The sequence below is a fragment of the Heloderma suspectum genome, chromosome 1 (assembly GCF_057233095.1).
Source record: "Heloderma suspectum isolate Gila_16-S chromosome 1, 16-S_ref, whole genome shotgun sequence".
NCBI classification, from domain to species: Eukaryota; Metazoa; Chordata; class Lepidosauria; order Squamata; family Helodermatidae; genus Heloderma; species Heloderma suspectum.
The window spans coordinates 73688878-73714306 of NC_139458.1; the positions used below are offsets into that span (position 1 = coordinate 73688878).

At 42.9% G+C, this 25429-nt stretch overlaps 3 protein-coding genes across 5 annotated transcripts in view; 1 reads left to right on the forward strand and 2 right to left on the reverse strand.

Annotated features, from left to right (window-relative positions):
* Positions 1–1072: 1072 nt before the first annotated feature.
* LOC146357414 (acyl-coenzyme A thioesterase 1-like) lies at positions 1073–11923 on the reverse strand. Of its 2 annotated transcripts, none has more exons than XM_084847075.1 (3): positions 11033–11923; positions 9079–9281; positions 1073–8125 (listed from the first exon to the last, which is right to left on the reverse strand). In XM_084847075.1, the coding sequence occupies exons 1-3, from the start codon at positions 11610–11612 to the stop codon at positions 7436–7438; spliced, it is 1473 nt and encodes a 490-aa protein (XP_084703201.1). In that variant the 5' UTR covers positions 11613–11923; the 3' UTR covers positions 1073–7435. The 2 variants fall into 2 exon arrangements, with proteins under 2 accessions (XP_084703201.1, XP_084703210.1); XM_084847084.1 differs by having other exon boundaries at positions 1073–8011; positions 11033–11922.
* A 1604-nt stretch (positions 11924–13527) lies between these two features.
* Positions 13528–18535, reverse strand: LOC146357415 (acyl-coenzyme A thioesterase 1-like). Its single transcript, XM_084847096.1, has 3 exons — positions 17912–18535; positions 16640–16842; positions 13528–15451 (listed from the first exon to the last, which is right to left on the reverse strand). Exons 1-3 carry the CDS (start codon positions 18498–18500, stop codon positions 14846–14848), a joined length of 1398 nt encoding a protein of 465 aa, XP_084703222.1. The 5' UTR covers positions 18501–18535; the 3' UTR covers positions 13528–14845.
* The window catches only part of HEATR4 (HEAT repeat containing 4), a 60092-nt gene continuing 48212 nt past the window's right edge, over positions 13550–25429 (forward strand). Inside the window, exons 1-2 of one of the 2 annotated variants that reach the window (XM_084847038.1) lie at positions 13550–15243; positions 17830–22805. The gene's annotated coding sequence lies outside the window, so the exon portion shown is untranslated. The remainder of the gene's footprint in view (positions 15244–17829; positions 22806–25429) is intronic. The other variant, XM_084847046.1, reaches the window with a different exon arrangement.

The following is a 25429-nucleotide window of genomic DNA, read 5'->3' on the forward strand; positions in this document are numbered from 1 at the left end:
CTAGGGAATTGGTTCCATTGTTGCATTGCTCTAACAGTCAGGAAGTTTTTCCTGATGTTCAGCCGGAATCTGGCTTCCTGTCACTTGAGCCCGTTATTCCGTGTCCTGCACTCTGGGATGATCGAGAAGAGATCCTGGCCTTCCTCTCTCTGACAACCTTTCAAGTACTTGAAGAGTGCTATCCTATCTCCCCTCAGTCTTCTCTTCTCAAGGCTAAACATGCCCAGTTCTTTCAGTCTCTCTTCATAGGGCTTTGTTTCCAGTCCCCTGATCATCTTTGTTGCCCTCCTCTGAACCCTCTCCAGTTTGTCTGCATCCTTCTTCAAGTGCGGTGCCCAGAACTGGACACAGTACTCCAGATGAGGCCTAACCAGTGCTAAGTAGAGGGGAACTAGTACTTTCTGGGATTTGGAAGCTATGCTTCTATTAATGCAGCCCAAAATAGCACTGGCCTTTTTTGCAGCCACATCAGTGTTGGCTCATATTCAGCTTGTGATCAACAACAATTCCAAGATCCTTCTTTCTTGTTGTGTTGTTGAGCCACATATCCCCCATCTTGTCACTGTGCATTTGGTTTCTTCTTCCTAGGTGCAGAACTTGGCATTTATCCCTATTAAATGTCATTCTGTTGTTTTCTGCCCAGCACTCCAGTCTATCAAGATCACTTTGAATTTTGTTTCTGTCTTCCAAAGTATTAGCTATCCCGCCCAATTTGGTGTCATCTGCAAATGTGATCAGCATTCCCTGCACCTCCTCCTCCAAGTCATTAATAAAAATGTTGAAGAGCACTGGGCCCAGGACTGAGCCCTGCGGTACCCCGCTCGTTACCTCTCCCCAGTTTGAGAAGAGAAGATCTTAATACTTAATATTTTAAGTATTTAAAACGCCATGTAAATGCTTTCTGGACTAAAAACAAATTCCACAGGGATAGCTGTGTTAGTTCCTTGCAGCAAAAACAACAAAGAGTTTAAGTAACAAATTTATTATAGCATAAATTTTTGCAAACCACCGTCGACTTCATCAGATCATTAAGTGTTATCCTGAGAAACAGAAACTACAGTGATTACCTTAAATAGCAATGGCCATTCACAAAACAGTTGATAGTAAAACTGCTGAATTATAATTCATCAAGAGATTCAAATCCATCCTCCTCCGGCTTAAATAGGGATAACGGGTTTTTGTTTTTTTCCAAAATCACGTTACATGTCTTAGGGTGCAATCCTGTGCATGTTTAGATGGGGAAAAGGCCCACAACTCCCAGCATAGCTGGCTGGGGAATGCTGAGGGTTGTAGGCTTTTTCTCTGTCTAAACATGCATAGGATTGACCTAGGCGTGGCTTCAGAGAGGGGGAGGGAAGGAGGCCAGGACAGGCATAGGAAACTGGGTAAAGCAGCTTCTGAGATCTCCTCCCCTCCACCAGGATTGCCCCCTTTTCGCTATTTCCGTGCTCCGTTTCCGACTGCAGAGAGAACCACGCTAGCTACAAGAGGGTGGGGGAGTGTGGTTTCCAGGCTCCGAGGTTCCCACCTCAAATCCCAGAAACCGAAATGTCCTATGTCTCCCAGACACTGTCTAGGGGACATAGGATTGAGCCCTAAGTCAGTCACCCATAACCGCAGGATGGCTTGTCATCCAATAATGACATTTGGAGGATTTTATAAATAGATGATATCAAACCTTTTTTTCAAGTAACAGAAGCTTCTCTAAAAGATTCAAAAGAATTAAGTGGGGGTTGGCTGCCTTCTTACTGTGATTCAGGCTAAGAAAGTGATGCAGTTGCAGATACTGATAAAAAGATAGCACGGTTCAGTTCTTTTCAAGACATCAGCATAGGAGAGAGGTTTCTCTTTGTCAGATAAATAATCTATACATTTTTGCTGCTAACTAAGCACAAAAACCTTGGGAATTGTCTGTACTTTTATTAATTGTTTTGTAATGGCCATGGTTAATAATGTAATTGTCTCTATCTGTACTTTATGCATTTAATTTCCCTCTGACCTCAGTTTATTCCCCACTTCCAATGATGGGTTGGGATCCAGGATCTGGCTTCTGTGAGAAAAAGGGACTTTTTGTGAGAGGAAGGGCTCTGCTCGTGGAAGGTCCCTCCACCTGATTTTTGGGGATCCCCCTCCTGTCCGCTCCATAGCCTACCCCATTCAGCAGGTTTTCCTGACTCTGTGCAGCATTTTCAGGGGCCTGGTAGGACTGCTGTTGGAAGGTGAGAGCAGGGAAGTCCCATTAGTGCAGTTGATCCAGCATAAATCTGGATCCAGCCCCTTGGTATATATACCTGTGGCTCAGGAAAACACTTCACACATCTGAAGTGGACTCCAGACTACAAAACCTTAAGAGCATAATCTTATGACTTCTGCCCTCAATGTTCGTAAGCCTCTGAACCTGGGGGCTTACGAGTATCCAGTGCAGAGTGTGAGGAGCAGCAATTTTTGCCTCCGCTGCTGTTCCCACTCTGGATTTTTGCTAGATGGACTTTTTTACCTGTCTAGGTGGAGTGTTCCAGAAGGGGAGAGAAGGAGGCTGGAGAGGCCTCAGGATAGCTTGTATCCTGGCCTCTCCAGTCCCCTCCTCTCCCCGCCCCTCAGAACACCCTCTGAGGTTGGGTTTTTGACCTTGGAGAGGCAGCCAGCGCTGTTGGTTCTGCACCAGCTGTGAAGGGGAGGGAGGCGGAGCATGGATTCCCAGATTTGATGTCGCAGCACTGTCACCAACCTCGGATCCAGGAATCTGAAGTATCCTGTGCCCCCACCCCCACGCTGTCTAGGTGATGTAAGATTGCTCCCTCCAGCTTTAAACGCTTAAAGACTACATTTATTAGTCCTTCAGGTACCACAACTCTTTATTTTTTTTTTAGAAATCCTGTATAATTATCCCCATATTGAAGACTGGAAGTATGGTATGAGGCCAAGAGATATATGCCTGTCTTGCCAGGGTGGAAGTGGTTGGTATCTGAGAGTGGATTAGAATAGCTGCTGTAAACCCGGTTATTGTGTTCTTCCAGATATAGACAACGAACCCAAATAATACCAAAAAGGGGTGGTGGGGGGAGACTCCTGTCAACCCCAGGAAACTGATTCATGATAAAGAAAAACATAAAGCAACATATGAACATTAGTGGTAAGATTGAGTGGATTAAGGCCACAGCCTTATCGAGATTTTCAGATCAGGAATATTTTATTAGCTTTAAGTTGGGTGTATGGATCTGGGTGCACTTTGACAAAAGCAGAATGCTTGAAAAAAATCTTGCAACCAAAAAAGCCTTTTAAACATATGGTTGCAATTTTTCCAATGTAAATTAGGTAATATGTTGTGGAGAACCAATGTGAAAACACTGACTAGTGTTTCTCTTCGAGCTTTTCCAAATGACATTGTAGGTGGTACTTAGCTGGAAATTAAAACATTTACATTCTTCAGTGTGATTTATGTTGGAGATGTCAAGCCAGAACATCTGATACTTTCCATATTATTTTTTTTTAGTGATGTTTATATTCTGGAAAGAGATCTCAGTTAAAATTCAAGATATTACTGCATTTGTGATACCATATAAACCTAAACTGGTTGTTTGAAAAATCTGATTCTGGCTGAAGATACAGAACTGCTTGTGTACCTTAATAATTGCTAGCATTTGTACTGTAGCTAAGCCTTCCTTCTATGTTAGACTGGTTTAGCAAGATATGGTCAATAGCCTGTATTTGTAAATTAACTTATTAAAAAGTGAAAGGCATAACAAATGTGTGAAAATTGGATTTTGTTAATTATTGGAATTTTAATTTTCAAGATAATATTCATCCATACTCTGTTTCCCCTTAAAATTCTATACACTATAGAATTTACACAGGGTGGGAGCAACGGAGGCAATTTTCGCTTCTCCATCCTTCTTTATTAATTTTTCTCCTCTGAGCCCTTCTAGAAGTGTCATGGGGCCAGGGCTGGAGAGACCAAAGGATAGAGTGGATTCCTCCTGTTTGACCTCCATGGGGTCATCTATGGTTACTTTTACAAGTGGCACCTGCTTTTACTTGGAAAGCAGGTGCCGTGGTTCTTTCCATGGCAGTTGTGAGGGGGTGGGGGGAAGGACTGGATCTCAAAGTCCCCCTCCCAAAGTTGTAGGAGTGCCTACAGCTTTAGGAGAGGGAATCTGAAAAATCCTAAGTCCCTCGGACTATAGGATTGCTCTCCAAGTCAACTTTTAATAAGCTAAATACTGTGGCGTGTGCATGTGTGTGTTGTTCTAAGGACCGTATTCTGTATTTTTTCCTCCTTTGTATAAACAAAATAAATATTGGAAGTAAGCAAATCTCTGAGAAATATGAAAGCCATCAATAAAAGCAGTTTAATAGTAGTAATTTGCTAAGAACATTATCCAAAACATATGGCTATAGTACTCTTTTTGCCCAATCCTTGTGTTTATAAATAAATAAGCAAAGTATATCACATTTTCACAACACAATTTGAAAAACATTCCTCCAAGCCATTTTATTTATGAAGTTATATACTCACAAACTGAAGTCATGAAATCCAAAACCACAAACTGATATATGAAGAACCTAAGTGTGGGATTTTCTTAATTTATTTATCTGGAAACTGTGTTAAACAAAATTAATTACAGTCTCTTAACAACACCAATCAGCAAACTGACAGGAGAGAAAAAAGGAGCCCTACTTAGAGAAGCAATTTTTTTGGAAAATTTGAAGCCATAAAAGGGTATTTTTCTGGAAAAAATTGAAAAATATGTAATACTTCTTTTTTCACGCTTTTTCCAGATCTAAAGTCACTTTGTTACTTAAGGAACATAAAGTATTCTCTCTCTCTCTCTCTTTCTCTCTCTCTCTCTCTCTCGGCTTGCTCATAAAATTATCATTAAAATTAAAAACATTAAAAGGAAATTCTAACTTTGTAATTATTGTCTGAATGAAATATACTTTTACATTTAATAAACCAAATATGATAATTTTATTAGCAAACCAAGTTATACATAGTACAAGTTAGGTTCCTATTTTATGTCTGTCCAGAGAGAACTTCAGCAAGTAATCACTAATACATCTGAATCATCATAGAAGCCAGAAGAAGCAGGAAGAGCTAGAGGCAGAAGAAGACTCATGTACAGCATCTGTTCCTGTGAGTAAGTTTAGGGAACTTCCTAAACCTGCTCCTGTTATTGCGGTGGATTTTACGGAAATCTGGTCTGAAGGAAAAGCTATTGAGAGCTTATTTTGCTGGGGAAGACTCTCTTTCATATTAGGAATAGTTACCAAGTATAGTTAACTTTACAAGAAAAATAAACATAGGTGGGCTAATCCACATAGTGTTCTGTAGGAGGGGCAGTAGTGAGATCGCCTACAGTGTTTCTCTCACATGTTTATTTTAGAACTAAATGTATTTGCTGCTACAGCATATAACCAGAACATGCCCAGAAAGACAGGACTCTATAGAACAAACCCAAACTTTCAAGAATGCATATTTTCTTCACGTATTATGATACAGTGACCTGTTGGGAAACTGAGCATAACTTGGAGCATCCCTAAATGTCCATCAGTAAAAGATATATTAGATCAGTAATTTTAATAAGGAATGGAAGAAATAACTATGCTGGGAATCTTGGAGAGAGGATTAAAAAATCTTTCCCTTCATGGCTTCAAAAGTTCCAGAAATTTTATATCTCTAGGGGAAACAAAAACAGTCCTTGGGGGAAAAAATGGGAAAGCCCCAGGTATTTCCTATTTTTTTCCTGTCTTTTCCAGGCCTTCACATCCCCAGCCCTTCAACAGTGTATTGCTATAAGGGTCACCCTTTATGACTATTGCTTCAGTAGTCAGACCAAGTGCATTTTAATTTATCTTCTTTCAGCCATATGTTCAGCTGCTAAATCCAGCTCAGAATTCCTTCTTAGAGTTCTTCCTTTTTCCTCCCTCCCCAAAAAGGAAAAACAGAAGCCAAGACTGCCTGCATTGCTAAAATCTGGTTAAGAGGCCAGACCAGTACTTCAGGGGCAATAGCAGGGCAAAAGGAAAATACTATGAAAACCCTGGCTAAACCCAGGAGTCATTGTTGGTTTAAAACAGGTAATCCAAGGACAGAAGTGCAACAGAAATAAGGATATAACATTACCAGTGGTGATAAAAATCCAACATTTAAATACACCATCATAAGGCATTAATACCCACCCCCAACACAAGGAACTAGAGAGTAACAGTTCTAGACAAATTATTTTTATGTACTCAAGGGGTAGGGAACCTTTTTCCTATAGAGCCATTGATACATGGGAATAGTCAATTGGGGACAGCACCCAACAGTGGGTAAAGCCAGAGCTGAAAGTGGCTGTAGTTTACAGCGTTGGAGGATTGCATAACTCATTCTCTCTCTCTCTCTCTGCCACTCTGTCCCTTCTCTCCCTCTCTTTCCCTCCGTCTCTGTTGTGCACGCGCGCACGCACACATACAGTGAAAGAAGCAGCGCTTCCCAGGAGGGTGGCTTGGAGACAAGATTAGTCACACAGCACACACAGAGCCAGATGATGCTGACAGCCACATGAAATTAGGCAGAGGTACATGTATGGCTCATGGACTGTAGGTTCCCTGCCTCACTGTTAGACAAATGGTAATCCTATCCCTCTCCATTAAGTGGAACAGAAATTATGTTTAAAACAAGGGTGTATAATCCCATGGCAGTCCTTATTGGCACTTCTGGTATTAAATTATACTGGTTGCCACTCTCATTTTCAGTGCTCAAAAAGATACCAGGCACAGAGCAATGCCACTCTGTGTCCATAGGAAATCATGGCCAATGGTGGCTTTCAATCGACTGTTAGGCTGTGCATGACTTTAGTTTTTTCTGTCTGTAAGGTTTAAACAGCCCTCTGACTCTTTCTTCAAGTAGTGACACTGGCCATGTTTGCTGGAGATAGTCATAGCCTGGAAATACAATTTCTGGACAGCAGAAGTCATATTCTAGATATGAGATTTCACGATGGCAGAGCCTATGGGTAGTGTTGAAGAGTAAGCTGGTTGTTTACCATTTTGTGAGTGTTGTTTGTGGTAGTGCTCCACTTTTAATTTTTTAGGAGTTAGCCAGCATTTAGAACTCCATATGCATTAACTTAAGTAAGGCCTATGGTTCAAGAGTCCCAACCAATTTCTGTACCAGGAAACATGCATTCATATACCACCTGTGTGTTTTCATCATTAGTGCTCTTCATTCAGTACTCCAAGTTACATTTCTTTAAAACACACCTCTGGCCATTCCACCCTGAATTAGTCCAATCTTATCTTGTTATCCACTTTGATGGTAATTTAACCAGGCTATGCATTTATAACATATTCCAGCTCTTTCCATTCTTCTTCCTCAGTCCCCGAGTCACATTTTAGTTGCTTTGGGCACCTTTTCTCTCATCCTCAGTGTTCAATTATTTGGTTGCTCCTCTCATCTCAAGTGGAAGTGCAGAAACTCGAGAATCTTCCCCCAGGAATGTTCTTGGGCATGCGCATGAGCTCTGCTCTCTCCACCACCCAGAATAGGCACCCCTAGAACACGGTCTAAAGCTATCAGGCAAACTGGGGAAAAAGATGGATTAATTCGATGGCCTGCTCCAGAGTAACTCAAGAGTTTATAGTTGTCCTTCCCGTGCTGGCGTAAGCACCCAATCGCTATCTCAGCATACAAAGAGCTCTTCCAATTGCGGTCATCCTCCCCTACCACAAAAAGGAAGTGGCCTTCTGCTTTCTCTATGGGGATACGGCAGCATGAATTAGCTGGATCCATTGGGTCATCCAAAGCTTCATAAATATCAAACACACCATTCTCAGAAATACTGACCCTGCTCATATTAAAGCAAAGTCCAGGCACAGTCAATTTGCCATAACGAAGGGCACTGGCTGTGATGGAGCAGCAGCCAGAAATGCAGACAGCAGCCACCACTTCTGGCAAGAAGGTCATCATTGAAGATGCCAATTCTGCTCCTTTGCCAGTTCCAACAACACCAATTCCTGGTCCTCTAACCTTCAGGAATGAAACAGCAGGGGTGGAAATTATGGAATGGAAGAGAACTCGAGTATGTACCATGAGGCACCTCTGGTAAATGTGTGTAGAAATACTGGTGAAATTATTAATTCTCTGAGAAAAATATACAAATTGAATCAAAAAATGAATACCAAAATTACAATTACAATAATATTCCCATTTTAAAATGATATTTTCTTAGGCATAGATACAGAAACTGAAATAAATGTAATCTAATATGTTTACATTAAGGCTACTTATTACTAATTTTTAAATAAGAGCAGTCTAGCCCCTCCCACACACACAACTTTTCATCCCTCTTTGAAAGCATATCCCAGTAATGACGTATAGAATCCAACTTCTTCTAGATAATGGCATAATTAGATTCCCAGAGATATTCAACCCTCTGATTTCTTCCACAAGTGAGTTCAAGATCTGAAAGAAGGAACTGATATTTCCTCAAAGAATGAAGGGCCTAATACGTTGTGTCTGGATACAGAGTTAGGAGTGAGCAGTTAGGTGGCCAAGTTTGTTGACAAAACCACATTATGTAGAATGGTTAAAACAACAACAAAAAAGGATTGAGAAGAACTCCAAAAGGACTTCTCAAAACTGAAAGAACAGGCATTAAAATGGCAAATGCTATTCAATGTAAGCAAGTGTAAAATAATGTACATTGGGGCAAAAAATCCTAACTTCACATATATGCTGATGAAGTCTGAGCTAGCGGTGCCCAACCAAGAAAGATCTTGAGGTTTTGATGGATAGGTCAGTGAAAATATCAACCCATGTGGAAATAAAGCTACTAGTCATGACTATATATTACCTTCAGTATCAGAGACAGTATGTCAATATCAGCTACTGAGGAAAACAAGCAGGAAGGTTCTATTATTCTGCTTGTGGGCTTCACATAGGCATCTGGTTGGCCACTGTGGGTGAACAGAATGCTGAACTAGTTAGGCCAGCACAACTCTTATGTTCTTTCCGATACAAGTTCTAATCTTCTCTTCCACATCTAAGAAAAGAGATTTGCGTTCATATATGTAAATTTTCCTCTCCACACTCACCTTTGGGTGGCGCAGCAGAAATCTGGCTGCCTCTTCAAAGTACTCAAGGTGGAAATCCTCCATGACCTTGGGGAGATCCTCAAAATTAAAATATGGCAGGGAAAGAGCAGCAAAGCCATGAGTAGCCAGAAGGCTGGATCGGAATTCAATTAACCCACCTTCATCACCAAACATATCTATCACTCCTGGAAAAGGGCCATCCCCTAATAATAGCAGACAGAGAACAATGTTGTTGGGATAGGGCATTGAAATAAAATACAGTACAGAGTAAAACTTTAGCTATTTTTTAAAATTTATTTTTATTGAAACAATTTTCACAGTATTTTAACAAAGAAGTATCCCATTAACATTATTAAATTACCAAATTACAAATACACTGATTCCATAGCTTCAAAGGGAAAAAAGAGAAAATGCTTTTACAGCACAATCCTATTCATGTCTACTCAGAAGTAAGCCCCACTGATTTCAATGGGACATACACCCATGTAAGTGTGTAGATACTGTGGAATGAGGTTCCTAGAGAGGCTCACCTGGCAGCTATGCTGTGCTGTTTTAGGGCGCAATCCTATGGCTGTTAGTCAGTGGCTAGATGGCCATAGGACAGGTCAGTTTCCTGGAACTGATCTCAAAGCCTACACTCTGAGGTTGGTTCCCCAAGAACCAACCTCCACCTCCTCCTGCACCGCCTCATAGGCAGTGCAGAACAGCCCCATGCACTGCACACAGAAGAGGAGCGCAGAGCAGCACAAACAGGGCGTTACTGGGGGCGTGTTGGAGAGGGGAAGGTGGAAATGCGAGTATGACACATGTGTCGTCCGGCTGCTGCTTCCCATGCTCCGAGGTCCCACGGCTGGACAGCCAAGATTGGATGTCTAGCCGCGAAAGCCGGGCGGGGGGAGCAAGGAGGAGATCTGCTCCTCACCACTCCTCCTGCCCTGCACTGGATAGGCAGTCGCCCCTGGGCTTGGAGGTGCCCATTGACCCAGTTAGGATTGCTCCCTTAGGCACCAGGTGAAGACCCTGGGTAGTATCCAATGTCAGTCCTACATAGAGTAGACCCATTGAAATGAATGAGACTTTAGTCAAAACTTACTTGTCTCGTTCATTTCAATAGGTCTACTCTACATAGGATTAATGTTGGATACTACCCCTTATTTCCCCAGGCATTTTAGTCTTTCAGTTTGTTGTTTTAAATCTGTTCCTATATTTTGAATCTTTGCATTGCTGCTAGGTTTTATTTTGCTTTTTATTTTTATTTTGTGCTGTAGCTTTAAACTTTTATATTGTATTTTATCATGCTGCATTTTATTGTTTTCATTGTAGTGAACCGCCCAGACAGCTTCCGCTATTCGGTGGTAGAGAAATGTAATAAATAAATAAAATACAGGAGTGTAGACTTAAGTGGGCGATCCTATGCATGTTTAGAAAGAAAAAAAAAACAGTCTAACCATACATAGGATTGCACCCTTACGGTAAATAAGATACAGGAGTGTAGACTTAAGTGTGCAATCCTATGCAAGTTTAGACAGAAAAAAGCCTTACAACTTCCAGCATTCCCCAGCCAGCTATGCTATCCTATGTATGTCTACTCAAGAGTTCAACAATACTTATGCCCAGAAAAGTGTGTATGGGATTGCAACTTAATATAAATGTTCCGTTCTTTAACTTCAGTGTAAAAATGAAAAACCTTACCTCTATAACAGTATTATATTTGCCCTCTACAATTCATATGCAACCCCTTGTGCTTTGGAGTGGTTTTATCTCTAGTCCTCCTGTTGACGTTGAACAGAGCCCGTATGGTTGCCCATTATCACTAAGGCCTTGATAATTAGCCCTTTTTTTGCCTGCCTGGGACTGCAAACACCACGGTGGTTGTCAAGATCGGAGTAAATCGGTTGCTCCGAGCAGGTAAGCAGCCTGAATCCGCCCCCACCGCAAAAGCTACCCCACTCACCTGGGGGAAGGAACAAGCTGCCTCTCACCACACCTTCCTTCAGCCTCACCTTTCTCACTTCAGGAAGACTGAACCACCTCTCCACGCTCGTTTTGGCAAGCACCTCTCCAGGGATAGCACCGGGCTGGCTGTACCCCCGGTGCACAGACATCTCCACTTTCACGGGCGACTTCTTCACGTTCGTGGGCTCGAGCCTTTGGTAGGGTTTCTCCATCGCAGCAGGGGAGAGGCTCCAAAACAGCCCCATAGGCTCCAAGCCAGTGTAGTCACCTCCCTTCGAGGCATCTTTGGACAGGTGTACCTCCCCGTGCTTATCCGCTTGGTAGTGGGCACAGGAGTCAAAGAGGCTGCCCTGCTCGCTCACCGCTAGCGCCCTAAGAGTCACTTCTTGCAAAGGCGAGAGTCCCCACACCGTAATGCTCGCGGGCTGATCCGCCAGACCCGCAGCGGGGGCGACCGACACTGTCACTAGCCCTCTTCTATTGTAATTTCTGAGGGAGACCCGCCCAAAGGGGTGGCTCGGACCCCCGAAGTACTCCAGAGAGATGCCCCAAGCCCTGGCCGTGACTCCTCGCCACATGATGGGCTGAGCGGACCAGTTTGATATTCCTGCAGCGTTCGCGTGTTGCCCTGAACTGGAAGCAAGTGGAGAGAAGGAAGAGACAACAATGCCGCAAGTCCCCGAGAAAATGCAAAAGGCTGTATAAATCGATCTCGGACAACACGATTCAGGGCCGGGGAATTAAACCTCGGCCTCGCATCAGAAATGAGCCCGAGAAGGGGAAACACAAACGCGCGCACCGGATATTCGGCACCACTCCGGAGTTAGTGTTCCTGCGACAAACATGGTTGCGTGAGTACGGGTTACGTATTCCAAAGAGAAGTGCTAGTGCTGAAGTCAGCCCACCACTGACCTGAAAGTCCAGCCCTATAATTTTAACTAACTTTACTTAATATTGTAAAAGCCTAGTGGAAGGTTTACTGTGACGTAAGTTTTCATGAACAAGAGCCCACTTCCACAGACACATGGAGTAGTCTTTAGGGTGCCGCAAGATGGTTTGTTTATGCTGCAACACGCTAACACAGCTACCCCATTTCGAATGTGCACATAGTATTGTGCAACTCTTACTACAAATTAACTCAAGATAGCCGTTGCCCTGGTTTTTCTTCTCGCGTTTCCCCAAACTGCTTCCCTCCATGTACTCACTCATGGAACAGCTGGGTTCCTACTATCATTACTTCCCTTTCCTTATCTCTCTCTCCGCCCCCCCCCCCAACAAATTAGTACTCCGTGTATTTGATATACTTTGTTATTCCTCAGAGTTTGGTATCTGGGACATAACTACTATTTGAGCACACATGCCTAGTTCATAAACTGTTGAGTCTTTAAAAAATATTGCTGTTCCTAAATGAGCTTTGTGGCTGGTGTTCAGTATTATGTTCCTCAAATGTTGTAATACTGTGATTGTCATTAAGTGAAAATATTTTCTAGAATTTCAGCTCTTCTATCTGGCTATCCTTGCAAAAGAATTCTTTGAATTGGCAAGTAAGACATCATGGTGGGTACAGCAACATGAGCTTCCTCATAATTTTTTTTTCATATATAACCTAGATAGAGCACCTTTAGCTAACTCATGTGACGCAAATATAAACTATAAATGGTGTATTTCTGTAGCATTAGCCGCCATCTTTGATTTTTTGTAGAACCACTATAGAAAGGCATTATGAAAGTTGCTTCCAGTCAGTTGTGGTTTGTTTCCAGACACTGTGTTTCCATTATCACAGACCCTCTCTATTAGATGCCCTTGAAACTCATGCAGCAGCCATCACAGCAGTAGTGGCTGCCCTATCTGGGGAAGCTTCATTATATTGTGCTTCAAAGACTTAGAAATGTGTTGCCCCATAACTACAGCACTAGCTGAGGACTCTGGAAAAAATGGGGGGGGATGATTGTGGGGCAAGAACTAACAGAAGTCAGGTGTACATAATTTTAGAAGAGAACTGAAGATTTTCCTTTAGTGTGCATCTATAAGGACAGCTTTATTTTTTGGTTGTGGTGCTGTCAAACAATCCAACAATTCTCTCCAGCCTTTCTGTTTATGAAAAGAGACAGACAGCAAACTCCTACCATTATGAAGCTCATGGTGCAAACTGCAAATTGGTGAAGTGCAGCACCTCAACAGAACTGCGTGCTTAACAAGCTCTGTGAGAGTTAAGAATTATTACTGAAGGATGTGATGATTTTGTTCTCGCTTCCTCTCACAAGGAATTTTGGATGGGAGACTAACATGCACTCATAACTCTACTTTTGAGAAAGGATGTATTGGTAGGTTACAGCAGCGGGTGGATCATGTAATACCATATTATGTCTCACCAGCTTAACATAACCTTGTTTCTTTGGTAGATCTAAAACCTTAAATGAAATTATTTGCATCTACTCAATAACTATTTATATGCTGCAGAATAAATAAGAAGCAAAGCAGCAGCAAATCTTTAAGGAAAAAATGTAATTCATTTCATTTCAAACACTTTTATTAGTAGTATACAAAATTGAATTAAACTGGATAGTACCAACTTAGATTTGCAAACACTTCAAACTTACAAACAGAAGTTCAGTAACTTCTAAACTCAACATTATAGCCTGAGAGCAACATAGATCGTTGTCTGCAAATTTAATTGCACCAGCTTTTAACAAGAAATGCAGCTAGAAAGTAAAAGGTTGCCCCAACCTTATAACACTGTTAGCACAGATCTGTTAGCACTTAGGCAGTTAGCTCTTTTTCCAGCATAGTTCAGGACTACATAGAACAGTTTAGTAGTTCTATGTAGTCCTCAATGTAATCTAAACACAACAGCTTTTCCCCATGGAATATATCCAAGGAAAATCTGGTAGAGTTACTTTATGCTATAACCCAAATAAAGTCACTTCTTTGCAGTACCTGAACAGATGTCATGAAAACCATTGGGCCTGCTCTTGAATATGCACCCAAGTCTGTCAGAAGCAGCTGTCTAGAATGCTTACTCATGAGATCATCTCCTGGCAGGGAGGGACCAGGCTTTAGGGCCCCCAGCTAACAGATATGTTCCCACTTAAGGGTTGGAACAGATCTGCTCACCAGAAAGAGCTCCATTTCAAATGACAGGGTAGAGCCCCCCCCCCCCCCCCAGATTTAGTAAATGAGTAAGCACCCCAACCGTCCACTTCACACAGCAGGCTGGAGTGCTTACTCATGTCATTCTTTTTGCAGGAGCATACTATACAACACAAAAAGTAGCAGAATGTTCAAAGTCATAGAATGATGGATAAATTGTTGTTCTTTCCAGTAAAAGAGGGCCAACTTGGAGAAAAAGATAGCAGATTCCTATTAACTTGATCTCTGTGTAAGTTTCAGCTACTCATAGGACCAGTTGTTTCACTTATGTCAAAATAACTGTGTGAGATACTTTTATGAAAATATGATAGGGGTTAAACTGCAGCCCTTACTATGTATACAAGGGGGGCGGGGGAGGATCAGTCTGTCCTGTCTATAAGTTAATAGCCAAATTTACCATTTTTTATCTTGGTGGGGCAACTGGCCCATTTCTGAACCCTTCCCAGAGATGCACGGAGCACTCAGAACACCAGCACAGAACAATGAGCTTAGGCACAATATTTAAAGAACAAAGCAGACTCCATCACTTCAGAGTCTTCATGCACACGCACACACCCTCACCCATATGTCAGCTCCAAGCATTCTTTCATTACCAAAATTATGCTTAGCAAAACATTCACACAATCCTTATCTTCTAAAAGACATCTTATAGCCGATGCTCTCACAGCCTGTTCTGTCTTTCGTGTTGTTTACCATTGAGGTGTTTGTGAAAGAAGTTTTGAATCTGCTGCCAGGCATCCACCTGTGCTGCAGCATGAGCCCTGGGCTCCCCTCCCCAGACCACTGGGCTGCCCACCAAGAGATGCATTGAAGCTGGGCACATTGGCATATAAGGCGGTTCAATGTAATGACCTGCTCCAGGATAACAAATTATCTCTGGTTTTAATCTTCCATGAGCCTGCAAACGGTTGGAAGCTTCAACAGCATAGAATTCACTCTTCCAGTTACGATCATCCTGGCCTACAATGAAAAGAAAGCATCCCTCAGCCTTCTCCACTGGAATAAAGCTTTGGCAGCCTGGATCCTCAAGTGGATTATTCAGAATGTCAGTAATGTCAGGTAACCCACTCTTGTCCATTTTAATCCGCTTTAAATCAAAGCCAATGGGTGGAATGGTGATATCTTTGTAGTGTAGTGCTGCACCTACATTGACTACAGAGCCATTAATTGTGACTGTCGCAGTGATGCCCTTTAAGAAAGAGGCCATGGAAATACAGAGATCGCCCCCTTTGGAGTGTCCAAGCAGCCCAATTCCTGGACCTTTAACCTGAAGGGGAGGAAAGAAAAAAAAAGGAACAGGGAAATCAAAGTCATACTGTAACAGGCACACAGCTGCATCTTACCTATGCATCTTACCACGTGACTATACTGCCCATGCTTCTCATCCCTAGTTAGGCTAGAATTTGAAGCAGAGGACCATTTTACGTTTCTGTACCACTGCCTTTTCTCACAGTGACTGCCCAAGGCTTCCCCATGTTAGTTAAGCTTGCATCCCCTAAGCTAACAGAAATGGAAATAAATGAGTTGCTATGGTCCTTAACCTTTCGCTGTTGTTCTGTTTCAGGAGCTTAGGAATGAGGTTCAAAGTATTATAGCTGTACAAGTAAGCATGTGACATTCTTATTCACAGAATAATTATATGGGAAGTATCAAAGTTCAGCTTAGTTAACACCCTTGACTCAATAACTCAAGGGCTCCCAGAATAAAAATGCCATGGAATGTATACTTCTACCTACCACATGACTCATGCAAATAAATAAAATTAAATAAATTTAAATAATTTTATTTAAATAAAATAAAATAAAATCTTATTTAATGGTAAGCTTCCTCCACAACTGACTTCTAGAACTGAAACAATGCCCTCTGTGCTCTACCATGTGGACATCAAGTCTCTACGATGGGGAAAATACCCATTCTTAGCGGCTGCTCAGTTCTGGAAATCCCTCCCTCATGGAGAAATTGGCACAGCCTGTTCTGAAAGCAGTATAAGATATTCTGGTCTACGCTGGTTCTTAGTAGGTAGAATTAAGCTGATACAGAATGGTTTTACTTTGTAGTACTTTATTTCCAGTCTGTATTTGGAACAATTTTAACAGCCTTGTAACAAATCTAAACAACACATACTTGAGAATATAAATGAAATAAACATAATTGCCAAATTTAAAAGGAAACAATAGGAAAGCTTGCAAAACCACCTAACCTTATGCATGCGTATTTGGAAGTAAGTCCCACTGAGTTCAAAGACGCACACTCCTTGCAAGTGATTGCAGTCCTAGGATGCAATCCTATCCACATTTCCTTTATTGTAAGCCCCAATGAACTCAGCAAAACTTACTTCTGACTGACCACATGTGCATAAGCTGAAGCTGTGTAACGCTTTCCCCAGCTATGAGTGTAGCAGCCTTAGGAAAAGACGTTGCTATTTTTGTGAAGCTACCCACACACACGGCCCTACCTTTGGATGTTTCAGCATGTAATTTACAGCTTCTTCAAAATACTCCAGGTGGAATTCCTTCATATTCTTAGGAAGATCTTCATAGCCGTAATAAGCCAAAGCTAACATGGCAAAGCCATGGTTGGTCAACAGACATGCTCGGTATTCAGGAAGCCCTCCTCCAGTTCCATAAATGTCAATGATTCCAGGAAAGGGGCCATCACCTGTAGGAGACATAAGAGAAGCAGCACTGTTTTTACTTAAATCTGTTTAGAACTCACCATCCTGTAAACACACACCAACTACTGTGTCAAGCATGTAATGCAAGAAGACACTTAATGAGGACTGACAGTAAAGCAGGATCCTTCATAATCAGGCACATCTAACCTACTCATAGCATGTCCAAAGTAGAGAACAGGGGAGACGGATACATCACATCAGAGGTACCAGCTGGATTGTTGTTAAAACTAACCCAAATGCCTCAAGCGAGGAAGGCTTGCCATACAACAAAACAGAAGAAACAAAAGCGGGCCAGCTCATCGTTAGACACATCCATTCTATTTCTTTGCATCTGAAGACATGGGCTCTACCCTATAAGCACTTACTCCAACCTTCCCAAACCTGGTGCCCTCTAGTTGTGTCGGACTACAGGTCCCAGCATCCCCTGGGAGCTACAGTCCAACACAACTGGGAGGCACGAAGTTGGGAAAGGCCAGCTTATACCACCACCATCAAGACTGGCCATTGCTGGGTTTGTTACAACAACCTCATACAGTTGTTGTTGTTGTTGTTCAGTCGTTCAGTCGTGTCTGACTCTTACCCTTCCAGAATTATATATTCTTACCATCACAGATCCACTACAGCTTCTGAAACCAAAATATTTTGGGTTGCATCCAATATTAGTCGTCCTTAGAGTAGACGCAATGGGCAGTGCCCAACTGTGTAAATGATGTTGCACTAGTAGAAACTAGGTTCTAACTGAAGTTACATTTGGACAAGCGCAGTTGTGCAACCAGGCGGAGCTCCACTAGTGTAATGATGTCCTTGGATATTGCCCACTAAAATTAATAGGGCTTAAAGTAGACTAACATTAGATATACAACCCTTGGGTTGAGGGGGGAGGAGGAGGAGGAGTAACAGGTCTATTCAGACATATTTATCAGTAAGGTGGAAAGTCTTAAAGGCTTGTAAAGGGACTAATTAATTAACAGGAAGTACCGGAGTCTGACTTTGCACTTTCACTGCTGTAAGCCAAGTCCTGTCGGTGGGGCCGAAGGCCTACAGGTCACTCACCGGGGGGCAGGAAAAGCGTGGCCCGGACGCTTCCCTCCCGCACTGGGATCCTCATGAAGCCGTCGCGCAGGAAGACCCGGTCGTGGGCGCCCTTGGCCAGGAGGCGCCCGGGCTCGCCGTGACCTTCCAGCACTTCCAGCTCCAGGACAAAGGGGCGCTGCACGTCGCGCTTCACCAGACGCCTGAAAGGGCTCTGCGGCTTCAGCGACCACAGCAGCCCCATCGGCTCCAGGCCGGAGAAGCTGCCGCCCTCCAGCGCCGGCGAGCGGCTCAGATCCAGATGGCCATCGATGTCTGCCCGGTAGAGGGCCCGCGCGTCGAAGAGCTCCCCTGTTTCATCATGCAGCGACGCCCGGAGGGTGACTTCCTGCTGGGGCCGGAGCCCTTCCACCGACATGACCAACGGCTCATCGAAGTAGGTCCAGCCGGAGGGAGAAAACTTGACGGCAGTTTCCATGCGGGAAGCGGACAACGCGGCGCTCTGCGGCCGCCGGCCTGGACAGCGAGAGGCGCCGGAGGCGGGCAGCAGTAGCCGCTTCGTGAGCAAGCTTCGGCTTGCTCCAACGAGCCGGCGCGCAAACAAGGCCATGGCAGGCGCAACAGCACTTACGCCCAGGGGAAACCAATAGAGCGCTGCCTCCTTTTCTCAGGTGACATGGGGAGGCGGAGCCGGTTGTGGCTGCTGGTGGGTGGGTGTTGGCTGAGGTCCTCTCGGCGCCGAGTTCAGTCTTCCTTCAGACGTACAGTAGCACTACAATCCTGAACCCTCGGGGGTTCTCCAATGCCTCCTATTCAATTCAGTGGCAAAGGCACCAGGCAAAGGCACCAGTGACTTGAGGTTTGCACGAAAAGGAAAGGTAGCCGTGTTGAGCGTAAACACAATTCCACAGTCCATATTAGTGTCATACCTTTATTAGGCAAATGAAAAGATCACAAAAATGTGCAAGCTTTTGAGATCTCCAGACGTCTTCTCCAGGCAAGATGCTAGAAAAAGCAGGTTCGAGGATGGAGGGAAAGGGTGAAAGGAGCAGACTTGTTATTGAAGTCATGGTGTCCCCCTGATCATGATCTTGAGATGGAATGGAGGAGGAAGGGTCAAATAAGGCTCTTTCAGCAGATCATGTGATAGTTTCAGGTTTTACCTGCAGCAGCTGGAGCTGCCCCAGCTTGGAGGAAGAAAGACAATTTTTTTGACCCTAGATTTCTGAAAAAACAGGTGGATTTTATATTTTGAAAAATAGAGGATCAAAAATTTGCCTTTCTTCCTCCCAGCAGAGATCTAGAGATCTCAAAAGTTTGCACATTTTTTGTGATCATTCAGTTGGCCTAATAAAGGTATTACACTAATATGAATCTTAGGATTTGGAGACTCAGGTTATGACCCTAAACATATTTAGGTATATCTCTTTTTAAACATTGTCTTTGTTTTGTTGTTGATTGTAGTATCTGTTATATGTGGCAGAACCTTAACAATTACTGGTTTCAGAGGAAAAGCTCATTTGGAAGTAAGTTTCATTGACTTTTCTGTTTACAGTGATTTTTCTGTACTGGTACATGTCCGGCTCTAAGGGGAGTTAATTCATGATTTTGTAAGGGAAAAGGCCAGAAAAGTAAAGCTTTAAAGTGGATTGTTCTTCTTATAAAATGTTTGCAGCCATGTTGGTCCATTAGAATTAGAAAATTCAAAACATAAGCAGGTTAATAAATTTACTAGGACCAACCAAAAAATTGCAAAATACATCAACAAGCTGTCAGATGTATTCAGGCTGCATGTTACGTTAAACAAAAATGGCAAAAAGGGATGGAATAGCAAAAAAGGATGGCACTTGGTAGAAAGCCCCTATGTGGGCCATGGTGTCATTTTAGAAACATCAAAAATGTAATTTCAGAATAAAATGTCATAACTCATGAGATCGCGTGTGTGGAATGAGAAATGTATATGGGAGGGGGGTCTGAGCTACATATTTGTACTGGGGCCCCAGAATCATGCTTGGGCCCTCTGTGCAAGAAAGGCCAAAATAAACATTTGAAAGCATTCAAAACATTCCCATCCTCAATTTACCTTTGCCAACTCGGCTGGATAGAGGTGAACTGCACCTCTACTGACACTTATCCAAACCCCAAACTTTACCCGTTTACTTTGGTCAAGCCTGGACACCATCCAATCCCCACCACAAAATATCATCACTCCCTTTTGTCCAAGTCCTATCCTACCTGAAAATGTCATCTCCATCCCTTCGGGCTAGACACCCATCAGAACCCTTTCCCTTTAGCCAGGTAGGGATACCCATCTGTCACCCATCTACCATAGCTAAGATATGATGACCCACCCACACTATGAATTGTGGGTCATGGTACGAGTTCTAATTCCACTCTGAGAAAGTGATTATTTTCATTTCTCACACCACAATTAATTTTTATTTAATTAGTCTTAATTGCACTCTTTTCAACCTTCCTCCTAAATAAACCAGTTTTTACAAACTGATGGAGCTAAAATGGGTGGGGGCGGGACTAGCTAGAGTAAAATCAAAATTCATGACCTTCAATTCATCAGGCACTGAAGTACTGGTTGAGGCCAGCAGGTTCCATTTCCATTTCATTATCTCTTTCTGTAGTGGGGCAGGGCAGGAGATACTACCCATTCAGTTGCATGTATGCCTACACTTGTTTTTAATAGTGTGTTTTAAATGTGATTTGTATTGTAACTTCAGTTGAAATTGTTTTTCATAGTGTACTTAAATGTGATTTTTAATATTTATATGTGAACTGCTGTTTTATTATATTAAACGGTATGTAAGTATTACAGCTACTGCTGCTATTACTACTACTAATACACTGTTGAGGAGAAAAATGTTTTCTGAAGAGGGGAAATCAATGTTTGCTATTAAATATCACACAATTACCACACATTTGTCTGTTATCTCCTGCAAGTTAGTATTATACTTCTGTAATGATGTAATTAATGATCATTTTAAACTCTTTTGTTGTTGTTGTTGTTCAGTCGTTAAGTCGTGTCCGACTCTTCGTGACCCCATGGACCACAGCACGCCAGGCCTTCCTGTCCGCCACTCTCTCCCGGAGTGTGCTCAAATTCATATTCATTGCATTTTAATCTCTACATAACTTAGATCTGCATATATTTCAGTGTTTGTGTATATGTGTACATAGACAATCTGACAGCTATCTTCATATTAAGAGGTGAGGCAGGTGTACTTAGCTGTGTGGATACACGTCCTATGCCCTTTCTACCAGGGTGTCTCAAGGAATCCCCCACAAGTCACCATCATAATTATTTAAATAAGCAGCAGCTTTGATGTGTAGTCTTGACCAATAAAATGCTCTTTAGATTGGACTGCCCTTTGAACATGTTTTGGAAATTTCAATTAGTGAAGAATGTAGTGACCTGATTACTATCAGGGCTAGCTGCAGATGTTATATTATTTTGGTATTAAAAGATCTTCACTTGCTGTCAGTTGGTTTCTTGGTCCAAGTGAATATACTAATTTTGCCCTTTAAAGCAGTTGTCCGCAATGCAGAGCCTGTGGGGGCCTCCAATGGTGTCCATGAAGCGCTCCCCTCCCTGCCTGCTTAAAAAAATTGTTTTAAAAAAACTTGGAAAATGTTTCAGCAGTGAATTCTTTCTCTCCCTTTCTAGCCTTGCTCTTTCTCTCCCCTTTACCTTGCTATTTTCCCCTCCCTCTAGCCTCACTATTTCTCTCCCCTTCCCCTCTTTAGCACACTTTTAACTATCTAGGCCCCCACTGCAGCCATTATGTGACTTGCCACATCCTCCATGGGAGCCATTTCATGGTGGTGCCCACAGCAGTTTCTCAAATTCCCAAATGTGCCCATGGGTTCAAAAAGGTTGGGGATCCCTCCTTTAAAGACTGAAATGGCTTGGGCTCTCCCTGCCTAAAAGAACATGTTCTCCAGTATGAACTGCCTCACCTCTCGGATCCTCTAAGACAGGGGTGAGGAACCTCTGGCCTAGGGCCGTATGTGGCCTCCTGCTTAAGTTTTTCTGGCCCTTGGGCATTTCCAAGAGCTCCTCCCCACCCCCATGCACCCCAAGGAAGGGGAGGCAAGGAGAACAGCCAGCTGGGTGCTGCTACTAGAAGATGCCCCAAGCACCTACAAGCAGTGACATCCAGTGGTCCCCTGCTGGCTTTTGTGAGAGAAGGGCTGGCAGGATGTGTGCTGGGTTGGGCACTCAGAGATGCTCTGAACACCTTCCAGCAGTGGCACCCATCTGGGAAAAGAAAGAAAGTGACTTCCCCTTCCCTTCTCTCCAGGGATAGCTATAGTACTGTTCCTTTTAAGCAGTGGATCCCTCCATCACACCACACCCAGGGTGCAGCAAGCCATGATGTGAAGGTCCTCCGAATATAAAATGCTTGAAGCAGGAAATGCATGTTGTAAAAAACCAGCTATATTGCCAGAAATAATGATGACAAATGGTTTCCTTCTGTAATTAGCGCACTTCATAATATCTACTTGAAATACAACTTGAAATAGCCTGGAGATATCACCTAACTTAAACACTATTACTTTGAAAGCTTATGCACTCCCACTAATGTAAGGAAGTTCGATAAAGGTTATTACTTCTCTTGGTGCGCACCAAGTGGAAAAGAACTTGCCAGACAAGTGGAAAAGAACTTGCCAGACAAGTGGAAAAGAACTTGCCAGACAAAAGACTTAATATCAAATGGCTGAAGGTGAGTCAGCTCTATTTAAAATCAACAAATCAAAATGGACAGAATCCAAGTACATCATCAGTAGCCCAGCAACAACTGTAAACAGCCAGAGGTCTTTGAGGAGCCAAGAAGCTGAGTTCTAATATGTAAGGGACTTGAATTCATACAAGTCCAGATCTGTGAGAGAACCATTCTGAAAGGTAAATTCAAAGCTTTTCTACGTTCATAACAAGAAAAAATATGTGGAATTTGAATTATCCAAGGGGTTAGGGATGACTTATGGGGATACTAAACTGGCTGAGTAATTCATGGAAAAAACTGAGACCCTTGTACTGTGGGTTTCTTCACACAAAGCTTTTATCCTGCGATTGAGATGGCTCTCTCTCGGAAGTTTGCAGGCTCTTTACATGATGCCGTGACCTCAAGACGTCCCTGCACTAAATGCCCTTTGTTCCGTTTTTCAGTAGATCGCACATAATGAGCTGTCAAATTACGCTGTTCTGTTCCACTTGAGTTTCCTCTGTGAAAAGAGTTAAAGCAGCATGAAGAGGAGCAAGATCAATGAAAGATAATGGAAGGCTCAGACATGGGGAGAAGGAGGGGGAAGTGGGTGGGGGGAAAGGAAGCACGTGAAAAAGGGAGTTGTTGTGATCCTGCATTTAAAATGGAAGCAGAAAGCCCTGTTTTAAATGCAGGATTTTAGGCTGGTGTAGAGATGCCCTATATTTCATTTCAGATTTTCTGGTTTAAACTAAATGGATGACATTAGGGAACAAAACCGATGGATGGCCACAATGGTCTGTATTAATTTAATGTAAAGGCCTTCATTCCTAAAGATGATCATCCCTACTGACACCTTTCCAAACAACATTAATAGCAGAAATTAGTACAGCAACTTATATAGAGATGAGATTATTTATTGTTGCATAAAGGTTAAGAAAGTAAAGACACTCAGGAGGATGAAAGCAGAAAAGGGGTGTTACAAGCTTTGCTAAATGATTGTGCAGTTGTAGTCAACAAAGTTATTGTTAAATCAACTCAAAGTTTCTAGGCAGTTAGTTCTTTGTGACTGAGCAAGACTATGGTGCTCTTTGAGACATAGATCCTAAAATGGTTCCTTCTAGGGCAAAGGTTACATCAGGAAAATGTATTAGCCTCACTGCTTCTTTGATGGCAGAAATAAATCCTACATGTTCTAGAGTTAACAAATAGGAAATGTTTATAGGATTTCACTTAAGATTGAGGGGGTGCATGTTGCTGGAAAGGCAATATATGTGATAGGAACAGAATAAGTTGCATGGACAGTAACAGGATAGGAATCATTATTGTCAGTGCAATACATGTTGTGCCAGGTATCCATTGTTGGGAAGAAGTGGGGGAAAAGAGATGCTGCTTGCCATCTTTTATTCTGTACCCATGCTACTTATCTTTATTGTCAGAAATTTACAGCACTATCATAATTATGTTTACATGGAAGTAATTTTAATGGGGCTTGAAACTGAAAACAAAGGCAGAACCCTTCAGGAGCATGCACGACAAGAGGCAGCCCTAAGGGTCGTTCTAGATAGAGGGCTCCTAGCACTAAAATCGAGCATTAACATTGTGCAGCAATTCCATCTTTTTTTCCTTAATGTATTTCAGCAGTAAGGAAAGAGACAGAAGAAGTAGTGGGAAAACATGAGAGGGCTACAAGTGGAAGACGATGTCATCTGGAACCCCCATAAAATTCCATGAATGAGGCAGGGTGATGGCACCATAAAAGCCTTGTCTAGAAGCACCCTTTATTGGCAAAAGCACATGGTGGGCATCTCTACACCAGCCTAAAATCCTGCATTTAAAACGGGGCTTTCTGCTTCCATTTTAAATGCAGGATCACAACGATTCTCTTTTTCACGTGCTTCCTTTCCCCCTCCCCTTCCTCCTCCCCATATCTGAGTCATAGAATCATAGAATAGTAGGTTGGAAGGGGCCTACGAGACCATCAAGTCCAACCCCCTGCTCAATGCAGGAATCCAAGTCAGAGCATCCCTGACAAATGGCTGTCCAGCCTCATCTTGAATGCCTCCAGTGTGGAAGAGCCCACTACCTCCCTAGGTAATTGGTTCCATTGTCGTATTGCTCTAACAGGACGTTTTTCCTGATGTTCAGCCGGAATCTGGCTTCCTGTCACTTGAGCCCATTATTCCGTGTCCTGCACTCTGGGATGATCGAGAAGAGATCCTGCCCTTCCTCTCTGTGACAACCTTTCAAGTACTTGAGGAGCGCTATCATATCTCCCCTCAGTCTTCTCTTCTCAAGGCTAAATGTGCCCAGTTCTTTCAGTCTCTCCTCATAGGGCTTTGTTTCCAGTCCCCTGATCATCTTTGTTGCCCTCCTCTGAACCCCCTCCACTTGTCTGCATCCTTCTTAAAGTGCAGTGCCCAGAACTGGACACAGTACTCCAGATGAGGCCTAAGCAGTGCTGAGTAGAGTCTTCCATTATCTTTCATTGATCTCGCTCCTCTTCTTGCCACTTTTATTATTTTCATGGAGGAAACTCAAGTGGAACACAACGGGGTAGTTTGATAGCCCATTATCTGTGATTCATTGAAAAATGGAACAAAGGGCATTTAGTGCAGGAGATGCCTTGAATATCATGGCATCATGTAAAGAGCCTGCAAACTTCTGTGAAGGAGCAATCGCAATCGCAGGATGAAAGCTCAGTGTGAAGGAGCCCACTGACTTAGGGGTTAATCACACGGAGCTTTTATCCTGCTATTGAAACGGCTCTCTCACGGAAGTTTGCGGGCTCTTTAGATGACCCTCCAAGGTGTCTCCTGCAATT

Excerpts from the sequence above, each read along its gene's own strand:
- LOC146357414 (XM_084847075.1), bottom strand. The coding sequence starts at position 11,612 with ATGTGGCGAGGAGTCACGGCCAGGGCTTGGGGCATCTCTCTGGAGTAC. Across the intron at positions 9,282-11,032 it reads CAGCTTGTTCCTTCCCCCAG|GGGATGGCCCTTTTCCAGGA; the intron begins GTGAGTGGGGTA and ends TGCTATTATTAG. Across the intron at positions 8,126-9,078 it reads TTCTGCTGCGCCACCCAAAG|AGAATTAATAATTTCACCAG; the intron begins GTGAGTGTGGAG and ends TATTTTTCTCAG.
- LOC146357415 (XM_084847096.1), bottom strand. The coding sequence starts at position 18,500 with ATGGCCTTGTTTGCGCGCCGGCTCGTTGGAGCAAGCCGAAGCTTGCTC. Across the intron at positions 16,843-17,911 it reads CACGCTTTTCCTGCCCCCCG|GTGATGGCCCCTTTCCTGGA; the intron begins GTGAGTGACCTG and ends TGTCTCCTACAG. Across the intron at positions 15,452-16,639 it reads ACATGCTGAAACATCCAAAG|GTTAAAGGTCCAGGAATTGG; the intron begins GTAGGGCCGTGT and ends CCTCCCCTTCAG.